This window comes from Pristiophorus japonicus, chromosome 3, assembly GCF_044704955.1.
Source record: "Pristiophorus japonicus isolate sPriJap1 chromosome 3, sPriJap1.hap1, whole genome shotgun sequence".
In the NCBI taxonomy this organism is placed as follows: Eukaryota; Metazoa; Chordata; class Chondrichthyes; family Pristiophoridae; genus Pristiophorus; species Pristiophorus japonicus.
In genome coordinates this window covers 87,329,116-87,343,258 of record NC_091979.1, presented here as the reverse complement: position 1 = coordinate 87,343,258, position 14,143 = coordinate 87,329,116, and the positions used below count along the sequence as shown (strand labels likewise).

General features: G+C 43.4%; 1 protein-coding gene across 1 annotated transcript in view; it reads right to left on the bottom strand.

Annotated features, from left to right (window-relative positions):
- Positions 1-14,143, bottom strand: part of slc38a11 (solute carrier family 38 member 11) — a 135,453-nt gene that overhangs the window by 25,214 nt on the left and 96,096 nt on the right. The window contains exon 8 of the mRNA XM_070873645.1: positions 3,082-3,152. Within this exon, the coding sequence (XP_070729746.1) occupies positions 3,082-3,152 (71 nt within the window). The remainder of the gene's footprint in view (positions 1-3,081; positions 3,153-14,143) is intronic.

Here is a 14,143-nt window from a genome sequence, read left to right as displayed (position 1 = left end):
ATTCACGAGCAAAATGGTGTGAAACATACCAAGGTTCCACCATACCACCCTGCTTCGAATGGTGCAGCAGAGCGCACTGTACAAATTGTCAAACGTGCCCTCATAAAACAAATGTTGGATCCAAATCCAAGAAAATGACAGTTGTCATTGGATCACAAATTGGCTAATTTTTTGATTACATATCGAAATACTCCTCATACAACTACTGGTAGAACACCAGCAGAGTTGTTTCTCAAATGACAGCCACGGACCAGATTCTCATTGTTAAAGCCAAATTTGGCACAGTCTGTAGAAGAGACACAATTGAGACAAAAAGAGAATCACAGTAAAGGGAGAGTAAAAGAGAGAAGAGTGACATTAAACCAGAACATAAGAACATAAGAACATAAGAATTAGGAACAGGAGTAGGCCATCTTGCCCCTCGAGCCTGCTCCGCCATTCAATAAGATCATGGCTGATCTGGTCGTGGACTCAGCTCCACTTACCCGCCCTCTCCCCGTAACCCTTAATTCCCTTATTGCTTAAAAATCTATCTATCTTTGACTTGAAAACATTCAATGAGCCAGCCTCAACTGCTTCCTTGGGCAGAGAATTCCACAGATTCACAACCCTCTGGGAGAAGAAATTCTTTCTCAACTCGGTTTTAAATTGGCTCCTCCGTATTTTGAGGCTGTGCCCCCTAGTTCTAGTCTCCCCCACCAATGGAAACAACCTCTCTGCCTCTATCTTGTCTATCCCTTTCATGATTTTAAATGTTTCTATAAGATCACCCGTCATCCTTCTGAACTCCAAGGAGTAAAGACCCAGTCTACTCAATCTATCATCATAAGTTAACCCCCTCATTTCTCGAATCAGCCTAGTGAATCGTCTCTGTACCCCTTCCAAAGCTAGTATATCCTTCCTTAAGTAAGGTGACCAAAACTGCACGCAGTACTCCAGGTGCGGCCTTACCAATACCTTATACAGTTGCAGCAACACCTCCCTGCTTTTGTATTCCATCCCTTTTGCAATGAAGGCCAACATTCCATTTGCCTTCCTGATTACCTGCTGCACCTGCAAACTAACCTTTTGGGATTCATGCACAAGGACCCCCAGGTCCCTCTGCACCACAGCATGTTGTAATTTCTCCCCATTCAAATAATATTCCCTTTTACTGTTTTTTTCCCAAGGTGGATGACCTCACACTTTCCGACATTGTATTCCATCTGCCAAACCTTAGCCCATTCGCTTAACCTATCCAAATCTCCTTGCAGCCTCTGAGTCCTCTACACAACCCGAAGGTGAGAATGAAGAACCATCACCATAAATGGTTAAAGTCGTTACCCGGAAGAATGGTGAAGATATATGGTCCTCGCACATATTTGGTAAAGATGTTTGATAATGGACAGGTTAGGTTTGTCCATATTGATCATATTTTACCTACAGACACGGAAGGAGTTGAAGGTGGGAATGATTTAATTATTTCTGACTTTTCAGATAGTTTTGATATACCAGTAGCAAATCCTAAATCCAATGTACTGGAAAAAAAATCAGGAGAGAATCAGAATGTAAATCTGAGTCCGAGTCAGGAAAACAAAGAGCCTGAAGTTAGAGTGAGTGCAAATGAAAATCAAGGAAATTCCATGGAGGAAAATGTTCCTCAGGATGAGCCTCAAATGAATGTGAAATCAACACCATGTTTGGACGGTTCTGTTCGAGAGCGAAGGTATCCTCTTTGAAACAGAAAACAAGTGGTAAAGTTAAATTTGTAAATAAGGAAAAAAAAAGTAAGTTTTTATCCTGTGTTATGTATAAACATGAAAGTTATTTATGATGTTTGTTATGATGGCTTTTTCATTAAGGAGGGAGAAGTGTAATGTCTTTAAGCTTGTAATGCTTGTAGCTCCGCACTATGGATGTGGACGTATTGTGTACTGCAGCTGCATAGTTAATCATTAAACAACAGGCAGCTTTCTGGAGAGTTCCGAGAGAGAGCAGCCTGCATGTTAGGAAGCTGTGTGTGCTGTGCTCTATGAAGATATTACACCAAGGAGTTGTAGAGCTTCCTCCTATGTTTACTAATCGGCCTGATGGTAACTATTCCTCCAACTATGCAAAGAAAATAACGATTTAAATAGGCTACTGATTAATTCAAAATGTATTTACTTCTGTAGATATTCCAATCTGACAGAGCTTTCAGGTGCAGGCTATGCAACGGGCTCTTCACTTCTTTTGTTTTGGGGTGAATTATATTTTCAGATTTCAGGATTTGAATCAACTACTATGTATTCACTTACCTTGGCTAAACTTGTGAGATGATTTAAATGTTTCTAGCACTATAATGCTATTTGTGGTGTAGTTGATGTGGCACTGACTGTCTGAGACAACTCTCTCCAAAATACCTGAACCACCCTCTTTGTGGGATACGTGTCTTAAGTGCCAGAGAGGGCTATTTGTGCCCATATTTCTGTGAACATTACCATCAAGGAAGCTTCTCAGAATTTTGGGGCTTTGGTCACAGTGGATACCCCCAATTGCTGCTCCTCCTCCTGCCATTTAAATCTCTTCTTAGGCTCTTACTTTCTCTTTTTCAGACATTTTTTCTGTGTTTCTGGCTCTTTAGCAACTAAAGCTAAACACCTCACTCTCTCAGTGATGGAGCACCTGTCAGGAGCATGATTACCACTTTAAACATGTCCAACATTTTAAATTAGTTCCTCTGACAAAGGAAATGCTGTTGGTATCACATGGGGTGGTGGAAATCCCTCCCCTTCATGTTGCTGATGAGCCCAGAAAAATCTAATCCTTGGTGTTTGAAGTAAAAAATGTTCTATTTCCAAGCACTATCTTTGAAAAACACAAAATTCACAAAATAGACATATAAAACCACATTTTCAAATCCAACATGCGATATAATTACTCCATATATAGGTTTATATTATAGAAAGCTCGGAAAGTTTATTCTTCAAGTAATTTCATTAACAATTATTATTTTACATTAGTCAATAATTAATGACCAGTTGAGATAAAGTATAATTATTGCACTGTAGCTGAATAAACAACAGAATGATCATTGATCTGTGGCAAATATTTAAGACTTACCAAATGCCATAACTCCCACTGCTTGTATTGCATTTGGCTGTGCAAAGACCCAGGCTCCTTCTGTGGATGGACTAGAAGATAAATATCAAAGTCAAATAACAATGCTCTTTAGTCTTCTATCTTTACTAATTTCAGTGAAAAGCTAGATGTGCACTCATCATTTAAAAAAAATTTGTTCATGGGATATGGGCGGCACTTGCATGGCCAGCATTTATTATCCATCCCTAATTGCCCTTGAGAAGATGGTGATGTTGAATCACTACAGTCCGTGTGGTGAAGGTCCTCCCACAGTGCTGTTCGGGGGAGAGTTCCAGGATTTTGACCCAGTGACGATGAAGGAACGGTGATGTACTTCCAAGTCAGGATGGTGTGTGACTTGGAGGGGAATATGGAGGTTTTGGTGTTCCCATGCGCCTGCTGCCCTTGTCCTTTTAGGTGGTAGATGTCGTGGGTTTGGGAGGTGCTGCCGAAGAAGCCTTGGTGAGTTGCTGCAAAGCATCTAGTTGGTGATACACACTGCAGCCACGGTACGTCAGTGATGAAGGCAGTGAAAGTTTAAGGTGGTGGATGGGTGCCAATCAAGCGGGCTGCTTTCTCCTGGATGGTGTTGAGCTTCTTGAGTGTTGTTGGAGCTGTTACCATCCAGGCAAGTGGGGAGTATTCCATCACAGTCCTGACTTGTACCTTGTAGATGGTGGAAAGGCTTTGGGGAGTCAGGAGGTGAGACACTCACCGCTGACCTGCTCTTGTTGCCACAGTATTTATGTGGCTGGTTCAGTTAAGTTTCTGGTCAATAGCAACCCCCAGGATGTTGATGATGGGAGATTCGGCGATGGTAATGCCGTTGAATGTCAAGGGGCGGTGGTTAGACTCTCGCTTGTTGGAGATAGACATTGCCTGGCACTTGTGTGGCGCGAATATTACTTGCCACTTATCAGCCCAAGCCTGAATATCAGCCAGGTTTGCTGCATGCAGGCATATACTGCTCCATTATCTGAGGAGTTGCGAATGGCACTGAACACTGTGCAGTCACCAGCGAACATCCCCACTTCTGACTTTATGATGGAGGGAAGGTCATTGATAAAGTAGCTGAAGATGGTTGGTCCCAGGACACTGCCCTAAGGAACTCCTGCAGTGATGTCCTGGGGCTGTGATGATTGACCTCTCACCACCACAACCATTTTTTTTTGTGTTAGGTATGACTGCAGCCAGTGGAGAGTTTTCCCCTTGATTCCCATTTACTTCAGTTTCACTAGGGCTCTTTGATGCCACACTCGGTCAAATGCTGCCTTGATGTCAAGGGCAGTCACTCTCACCTCACCTCTGGAATTTAGCTCTTTTGTCCATGTTCGGACCAAGGCTGTAATGAGGTCTGGAGCCGAGTGGTCCTGGCAGAACCCAAACTGGGCATCAGTGAGCGAGTTATTGATGAGTAAGTGCCACTTGATAGCATTGTTGATCACAACTTTCATCACTTTGCTGATGATTGGGAGTAAGCTGATGGGGTGGTAATTGGCCGGATTGGATTTGTCCTGCTTTTTGTGGACAGGACATACTCTGTGCAGTTTTCCAAATTGTTGGATAGATGGTTCAATGCTTGTAGAAAGCAGTAACAGACTATTTGCCCATGTTCAGAGAACTCTGAATATTCAATGAAGACAGATCAGTGGACATCTTGAGGAGATGGTTCCAGCAATGGTATGCATGGAGAATCAGAAAAGCAACTGGTTATGAAGCACATGAGTGGCAGTTCTGCACTATTCACTAACACTGCAGACATTTCCTCTGAAAGCAATAAAGTAATGAGGCCAAATGTATACTACAGCCAGCTTCGAGGACAGTTTTGTCAGTTATTTTAGCAAGCTGGCAGACTGTGTAATAGAACACCATTCAGAGACAAGTTGTTGTATTTAGGATAGGAAGCCTGAAACAAAGCCCTTGTTGAATTCCAAGCGTGTGCTTTTTAGGAAAATCCTGAATTTATAAATACATTAATGAGCATTTTGAAATATATGAGTAAATTAATAATAGCCAGTGTGAATTTATTAATGGCAAACATATTTGACAAATGTAATCATTTTTTTTAAAGAAGTGACCAATTGAATAGATGAAGCTAAAACTGTCGATGTAGCTTTCATGGATTTTTAGAGAGTGCCTCACAAGAGATCTGTTTAAAAAATTCAAGCACATGGTGTAAGAGGAAAAGTAGCTGCACAGATAGAAAGTTGGATCAGGAAACAGAGTAAGGGTAAATGGGATTTGGTTGTCGTTTTTTCTTATACATTCATGGGATCTGGGCATGTTGTTGTTCGGGAGTTCCAGGATTTTTACCCAGCAAAGGTAAAGGAACAGCAATATATTTCCAAGCAAAGAAGATGTATGACTTGGAGGGGAACTTGAAAGTGATGGTATTCCTATGCACCTGCTGCCCTTGTCCTTCTAGGTTGTAGAGGTCGTGGTTTTGGGAGATGCTGTCAAAGAAGCTGTGGCGAGTTGCTGCAGTGCATTTTGTAAATGGTATACATTGCAGCCAAGGTGTGCAGGTGGTGGAGGGAGTGAATGTTTAAGGTGGTGGATGGGATGCCAATCAAGCGGGCTGTTTTGTCCTGGATGGTGTCGAGCATCTTGAGTGTTGTTGGAGCTGCACGCATTCAGCCAAATGGAGAGTATTCCATCACACTTCCGACTTGGACTTTGTAGATTCTGGAAAGGCTTTGGGGAGTCAGGAGGTGAGAGACTTGCCGCAGAATACCCAGCCTCTGACCTGCTCTCGTTGTCACAGTATTTATGTGGCTGGTCTAGTTAAGTTTCTGATTAATGGTGACCCTCCAGGATGTTGATGGTGGAGAATTCGACTATGGTAATACCATTGAATGTCATGGGGAGGTGGCAGAGAGGGAGCAGCTAGCTGCAGCTACAGCAGAGGCAGGTAGTAAACAAAGAAGTCAAAAGTAATCGAGGTGTGACATCACAGCCAAGAGAATAGGCGATTGGCTGGCTGATTAGTGAGTAGTTTTTCTTCATTTTTTTTCTTTTTCTCATCAGTAGGAAACCGTTGTCATTGTTGCCAAATTAAGTAAATTAAGTTATTTAAGGGTTAAGTCATGCCAGTTGAGCACAGCGCCGTGCCATGCTCCACCTGTGCTATGTGGGAAATCAGGGACACTACCAGTGCCCCTAAAAACATGTGCGGGAAGTGTGTCCAGCTGCAGCTCCTGACAGACTGCATTGTGACACTGGAGCTGCGCATGGATTCACTCTGGAGCATCCGCAATGCTGAAGATGTCGTGAATAGCACTTTTAGTGAGTTGGTCACACCGCAGGCAAAGGTTACTTCAGGCAGAGAGGGAATGGGTGACCAGCAGGAAGAGCAGTGGAAGGAAGGTAGTGCAGGGGTCCCCTGTGGTAATCCCCCTCCAAAACAGATACACCGTTTTGGGTACTGTTGCGGGGTGGGGGATGACTCATCAGGGGAGGTCAGCAGCAGCTAAGTTCATGGCACCATGGGTGACTCTGCTCCACAGGAGGGCAGGAAAAAGAGTGGGAGAGCTATAGTGGTAGGGGATTCTATAATAAGGGGAATAGATAGACATTTCTGCAGCTGCAATCAAGATTCCAGGATGGTATGTTGCCTCCCTGGTACAAGGGTCAAAGATGTCTTGGAGCGGAACCAGGACATTTTGGAGGGTGAGGGTGAACAGCCAGTTGTCGTGGTGCATATAGGTACCAACGATATAGGTAAAAAACGGGATGAGATCCTACCAGCTGAATTTAGGGAGCTAGGAGTTAAATTAAAAAGCAGTACCTCAGAGGTAGTAATCTCAGGATTGCTACCAGTGCCACATGCTAGTCAGAGAAGAAATAGCATGATAGCTAAGATAAGTATGTGGCTTGAGGTGTGGTGCAGGAGGGAGGGATTCAAATTCCTGGGACATTGGAACCGGTTCTGGAGGAGGTGGGACCAGTACAAACCGGATGATCTGCACCTGGGCAGGACTGGAACCAATGTCTCCGAGGGGGAGTGTTTGCTAGTGCTGTTGGGGAGGGGTTAAACTAATATGGCAGGGGGATTGGAACCTATGCAGGGAGATAGAGGGAAGTAAAATTGGGGCAGAAGCAAAAGATAGAAAGAAGCAAAGTAAAAGTGGAGGGCAGAGAAACCCAAGGCAAATATCAAAAAGGGCCACATTACAGCAAAATTCTAAAGGGACAAAGTGTGTTAAAAAGACAAGCCTGAAAGCTCTGTGCCTCAATGCGAAGAGTATTCGTAATTTGGTGGACGAATTAACTGCGCAGGCAGCTATTAACGAATATGATATAATTGGGATTACGGAGGCATGGCTCCAGGGTGACCAAGGCTGGGAACTCAACATCCAGGGGTATTCAACATTCAGGAAGGATAGACAGAAAGGAAAAGGAAAGGAAAGGGGCAGCATTGCTGGTTAAAGAGGAAATTAACATAGAAACATAGAAACACAGAAAATAGGTGCAGGAGTAGGCCATTCGGCCCTTCGAGCCTGCACCACCATTCAATATGATTATGGCTGATCATTCACCTCAGTGCCCCTTTCCCGCTTTCTCTCCATACCCCTTGATCCCTTTAGCCGTAAGGGCCATATCTAACTCTCTCTTGAATATATCCAATGAACTGGCATTAACGACTCTCTGAGGCAGGGAATTCCAGAGGTTAACAACTCTCTAATTGAAGAAGTTTCTCCTCATCTCAGTACTAAATGGCCTTCCCCTTATCCTAAGACTGTGTCCCCTGGTTCTGGACTTCCCTAACATCGGGAACATTCTTCCCGCATCTAACCTGTCTAGTTCCGTCAGAATCTTATACATTTCTATGAGATCCCCTCTCATCCTTCTAAACTCCAGTGTATAAAGGCCCAGTTGATCCAGTCTCTCCTCATATCTCAGTCCAGCCATCCCTGGAATCAGTCTGGTGAACCTTCGCTGCACTCCCTCAATAGCAAGAATGTCCTTCCTCAGATTAGGAGAGCAAAACTGAACACAATATTCCAGGTGAGGCCTCGCCAAGGCCCTGCACAATTGCAGTAAGACCTCCCTGCTTGTATACTCAAATCCCCTAGTTATGAAGGCCAACATGCCATTTGCGTTCTTCACCGCCTGCTGTACCTGCATGCCAACTTTCAATGACTGATGAACCATGACACCCAGGTCTCATTGCACCTCTCCTTTTCCTAATCTGCCGCCATTCAGATAATATTCTACCTTCGTGTTTTTGCCACCAAAGTGGATAACCTCACATTTATCCACATTATACTGCATCTGCCATGCATTTGCCCACTCTCCTAACCTGTCCAAATCACCCTGCAGCCTCTTAGCATCCTCCTCACAACCCACACCACCACCCAGTTTAGTGTCATCTGCAAACTTGGAGATATTACACTCAATTCCTTCATCCAAATCATTAATGTATATTGTGAAGAGCTAGTGTCCCAGCACTGAGCCCTGCGGTACTCCACTAGTTACTGCCTCCCATTCCGAAAAGGACCCGTCTGGGGTAAAAATAAAATAGGGAAGGTGGCTCAACCGTGGCTAACAAGGGAAATTAGGGATATTGTTAAATCCAAGGAAGAGGCATATAAATTGGCCAGAAAAAGCAGCAAACCTGAGGACTGAGAGAAATTTATAATTAAACTGAGGAGGACAAAGGGTTTAATTAGGAGGGGGAAAGTAAAGTATGAGAGTAAGCTTGCCGGGAACATAAAAACTGATTGCAAAAGCTTCTATAGATATGTGAAGAGAAAAAGATGAGTGATGATAAATGTAGGTCCCTTGCAGTCAGAATCAGGTGAATTTATAATGGGGAGCAAAGAAATGGCAGACCAATTGAACAAATACTTTGATTCTGACTTCACTAAGGAAGACACCAATAACTTTCCGGAAATACTAGGGGGCGAAGGATCTAGCGTCAAGGAGGAACTGAAGGAAATCCTTATTAATCAGGAAATTGTTTTAGGGAAATTGATGAGATTGAAGGCCGATAAATCCCCAGGGCCTGATAGTCTGCATCCCAGAGTATTTAAGGAAGTGGCCCGAGAAATAGTGGATGCATTGGTGATTATTTTCCAACAGTCTATTGACTCTGGATCAGTTCCTATAGACTGGAGAGTAGCTAATGTAACACCACTTTTTAAAAAAGGAGGGAGAGAGAAAACAGGGAATTAGCCTAACATCGGTAGTGGGGAAAATGTTGGAATCAATTGTTAAAGACGAAATAGCAACGCATTTGGAAAGCAGTGACAGGATCGGTCCAAGTCAGCATGGATTTATGACAGGGAAATCATGCTTGACAAATCTTCTAGAATTTTTTGAGGATGTAACGAGTAGAGTGGACAAGGGAGAACCAGTGGATGTGGTGTATTTGGACTTTCAAAAAGCTTTTGATAAGGTCCCACACAAGAGATTGTTGTGCAAAATTAAAACACATGGTATTGGGGGTAATGTATTGACATGGATAGAGAACTGGTTGGCAGACAGGGACCCCTGCTATTTACAATATACATTAATGATTTAGATGAAGGAATTGAGTGTAATATCTCCAAGTTTGCAGATGACACTAAGCTGGGTGGCAGTGTGAGCTGTGAGGAGGATGCTAAGAGGCTGTAGGATGACTTGGACAGGTTAGGTGAGTAGGCAAATGCATGGCAGATGCAGTATAATGTGGATAAATGTGAGGTTATCCACTTTGGTGGCAAAAACATGAAGGCAGAATATTATCTGAATGGTGGCAGATTAGGAAAAGAGGAGGTGCAACGAGACCTGGGTGTCATGGTTCATCAGTCATTGAAAGTTGGCATGCAGGTACAGCAGGCAGTGAAGAAGGCAAATGGCATGTTGGCCTTCATAGCTAGGGGATTTGAGTATAGGAGCAGGGAGGTCTTACTGCAATTGTACAGGGCCTTGGTGAGACCTCACCTGGAATATTGTGTTCAGTTTTGGTCTCCTAATCTGAGGAAGGACATTCTTGCTATTGAGGGAGTGCAGCGAAGGTTCACCAGAGTGATTCCTGGGATGGCATGACTGACGTATGAGGAGAGACTGGATCGACTGTATTCACTGGAGTTTAAAAGAATGAGAGGGGATCTCATGGAAACATATAAAATTTTGACGGGACTGGACAGGTTAGATGCAGGAAGAATGTTCCCGATGTTGGGGAAGTCCAGAACCGGGGTCACAGTCTAACGATAAGGGGTAAGCCATTTAGGACTAAGATGAGGAGAAACTTCTTCACTCAGAGAATTGTGAATCTGTGGAATTCTCTACCGCAGAGAGTTCTTGATGCCAGTTCTTTAGATATATTCAAGAGAGAGTTAGATATGGCCCTTACAGCTAAAGGGATCAAGGGGTATAGAGAGAAAGCAGGAAAGGGATACTGAGGTGAATGATCAGCCATGATCTTATTGAATGATGGTGCAGGCTTGAAGTACGAATGGCCTACTCCTGCACCTATTTTCTATGTTTCTATGTTTCTATGTTTGTATGCTAGGCTCTCTCTTGTTGCAAGTGGCCAATGGCTAGCACTTGTGTGGCGTGAAAATTGCTTGCCACTTATCAGCCCAAGCCTGAATGTCGTCCAGGTTTTGCTGCATGCGGGCGTGGACTGCTTCATTTTCTGAGGAGTTGCAAATGGAACTGAACACTGTGCAATTATCAGCGAACATTCCCATTTCTAACTTGTTGATGGAGGAAAGATCATTGATGAAGCAGCTGAAGATGGTTGGGCCAAGGACATTGCTCTGAGGAACTCCTGCAGCGATGTCCTGGGGCTGAATTGATTGACCCCCAACAACCACAGCCATCATCCTTTGTGTTAGGTATGACTCTAGCCAGTGGAGTGATTTCTCCCTGATTCCTATTGACTTCAATTTTACTAGGTCTACTTGATGTCACACTTTGTCAAATGATGACAAGGGCAGTCACTCTCACCTCATCTCTAGAATTCAGCTCTTTTGTCCATGTTTGGACCAAGGCTGTAATGACGTCTGGAGCTGAACCCAAAGTGCGCACTGGTGAGCAGGTTATTGGTGAGTAAGTGCCGCTTAATTGCACTGCTGATGACACCTTCCATCACTTTGCTGATGATTGAGAGTAGACTGATAGGACTGTAATTGGCCAGATTGGATTTGTTCTGCTTTTTGTGGACAGGACAGACCTGGACAGTTTTCCACATTGTCGTGTAGATGCCAGTGTTGTAGCTGTACTGGAACAGCTTGGCTGGAGGCTCGTTCTGGAGCACAAGTCTTCACTACTACAGTGGGGGATGCTGTCAGTGCCCATAGCCTTTGCTCAGCTGTTTATATCATATGGAGTGAATCGAATTGGCTGAAGACTGGCTTCTGTGAAGGTGGAGATCTCAGGAGGAGGCCGAGATGGATCATTCACTCGACATTTCAGGCTGAAGGTGGTTGCAAACACTTCAGCCTTGTCTTTTGTGTTGGAGAAAGGTTTGAAGTAGTGTACCCCAGTGCTCAATGACAGGCCACCTTTAGTTCTTGATAGATATTGATGATTTGTACTTGGGTATATTGAACAATCTCTCAATGATAAAAAAGTAAGAGGTTTGTCAAACAGCAAGGAGGACTGTAAATTACTTCAGGAAATCAAGACAGGTTAGCAGAATGGACAAACAGATGGCAGTTGCAATTTAATGTGGATAAATGTAAGTTAACATAAGATTTCTGTCATTGCTTGAACTCTCATCCCACCACACCTGAATTTTTACCGTCGCATGTCATAATGTGAAACACTTTGCTTCTATGCTTTTCTCCTCTGACAGTACTGGCTGGTCCAGTTTCTTTAGCTCAAAGCTGCCTTCCTAAAGTTGAATGCATACAATTGAAACATTCTCTTTTTCATAACAGACTTAATTTTAAACTCCACCATGTGGTGGTCACTCTTGTCAGAGTGTTCTCTAACTCAGATCTGTTGCATAAGAACATAAGAAATAGGAGCAGGAATAGGCCATACGGCCCTTCGAGCCTGCTCAGTCTTTTAATACGATCATGCCTGATCTGATTAAGGACTCAGGTCCACTTCCCTGCCTGCTCCCCATAACCCCTTAATCCCTTATCGGTTAAGAAACTGTCTATCTCTGACTTAAATTTATTCAATGTCCCAGCTTCCAAAGCTCTCTGAGGCAGCGAATTCCACAGATTTACAACCCTCAGAGAAGAAATTCCTCCTCATCTCAGTTTTAAACTGTCCCTTATTCTAAGATTATGCCCCCTAGTTCTAGTCTCCCCTATCCGTGGAAACATCCTATCTGCATCCACCTTGTCAAGCCCCATCATAGTCTTATACGTTTCGATAAGATCACCTCTCGTTCTTCTGAATGCCAATGAGTAGAGGCCCAACCTACTCAACCTTTCCTCATAAGTCAACCCCCTCATCTCCGGAATCAACCTAATGAACCTTCTCTGAATTGCCTCCAAAGCAAGAATATCCTTTCGTGAATATGGAAACCAAAACTGCACGCAGTATTCCAGGTGTGGCCTCACCAATACCCTGTATAATTGTAGCAAGACATCCCCGCTTTTATACTCCATCCCCTTTGCAATAAAGGCCAAGATTCCATTGGCCTCCCTGATCATTTGCTATACCTGCATACTAACATTTTGTGTTTCATGCACACGTACCCCTAGGTCCCGCTGTACTGCAGCACTTTGCAATTTTTCTCCATTTAAATGCTTTGAATTTTTCTGCCAAAGTGCATGACCTCACACTTTCCAACATTATACGCCATCTGCCAAATTTTTGCCCACTCACTTAGCCTGTCTATGTCCTTTTGCAGATCTTTTTTGTCCTCCTCACACATTGCTTTTCCTCCCATCTTTGTATCGTCAGCAAACTTGGCTACGTTACACTTGGTCCTTTCTTCCAAGTCGTTAATATAGATTGTAAATAGTTGGGGTCCCAGCACTGATCCCTGCGGCACCCCACTAGTTACTGATTGCCAACCAGAGAATGAACCATTTATCCTGACTCTCTGTTTTCTGTTAGTTAGCCAATCCTCTATCCATGCTAATATATTACCCCCAACCCCATGAACTTTTATCTTGTGCAGTAACCTTTTGTGTGGCATCTTGTCAAATGCCTTCTGGAAGTCCAAATACGCCACTCACACTGGTTCCCCTTTATCCATCCTGTTCATTACATTCTCAAAGAATTCCAGCAAATTTGTCAAACGTGACTTCTCCTTTATAAATCCATGCTGACTCTGCCTGACCGAATTATGCTTTTCCAAATGTCCTGCTCCTGCTTCTTTAATAAGGGACTCCAACATTTTCCCAATCACAGATGTTAGGCTAACTGGTCCATAGTTTCCTGCTTTTTGTCTGCCTCCTTTTTTTTAATTGGGGCATTGCATTTGCTGTTTTCCAATCTCCTGGGACCTCCCCGGAATCCACGGAATTTTGGTAAATTACAACCAATGCATCCACTATCCCTGCCGCTACTTCTCTTAAGACCCTAGAATGCAAGCCATTAGCTCCAGGAGAATTATCCGCCTTTAGTCCCATTATCTTACTGAGTACCAACTGCATAGTGATTGTGATTGTGTTAAGTTCCTCCCCACCATAGCCCCTAGACTATCCACTGTTGGGATATTGTTCGTGTCCTCTACCGTAAAGATTGATACAAAATATTTGTTCAGAGTTTCTGCCATCTGCATGTTCCACATTACTAATTCCCCGGTCTCGTCCTCTAAGGGACCAACATTTACTGAGCCGCTCTTTTCCTTTTATATATCTATAGAAACTCTTGCTATCTGTTTTTATATTTTGTGCTAGTTTATTTTCATAGTCTATCTGCCCTTTCTTAATCATTTTTTTAGTCGTTCTTTGCTGGCTTTTAAAAGCGTCCCAATCTCCTGTCCTCCCACTAGTTTTGGCCATTTTGTATGCCCTTGTTTTTAATTGGATACCGTCCTTTATTTCTTCAGCTAGCCACAGATGGTTGTTTTTTCTTTTACACCCTTTCCTCCTTGCTGGAATATATTTTTCTTGAGAGTTGTGAAATATCTCCTTAAATGTAC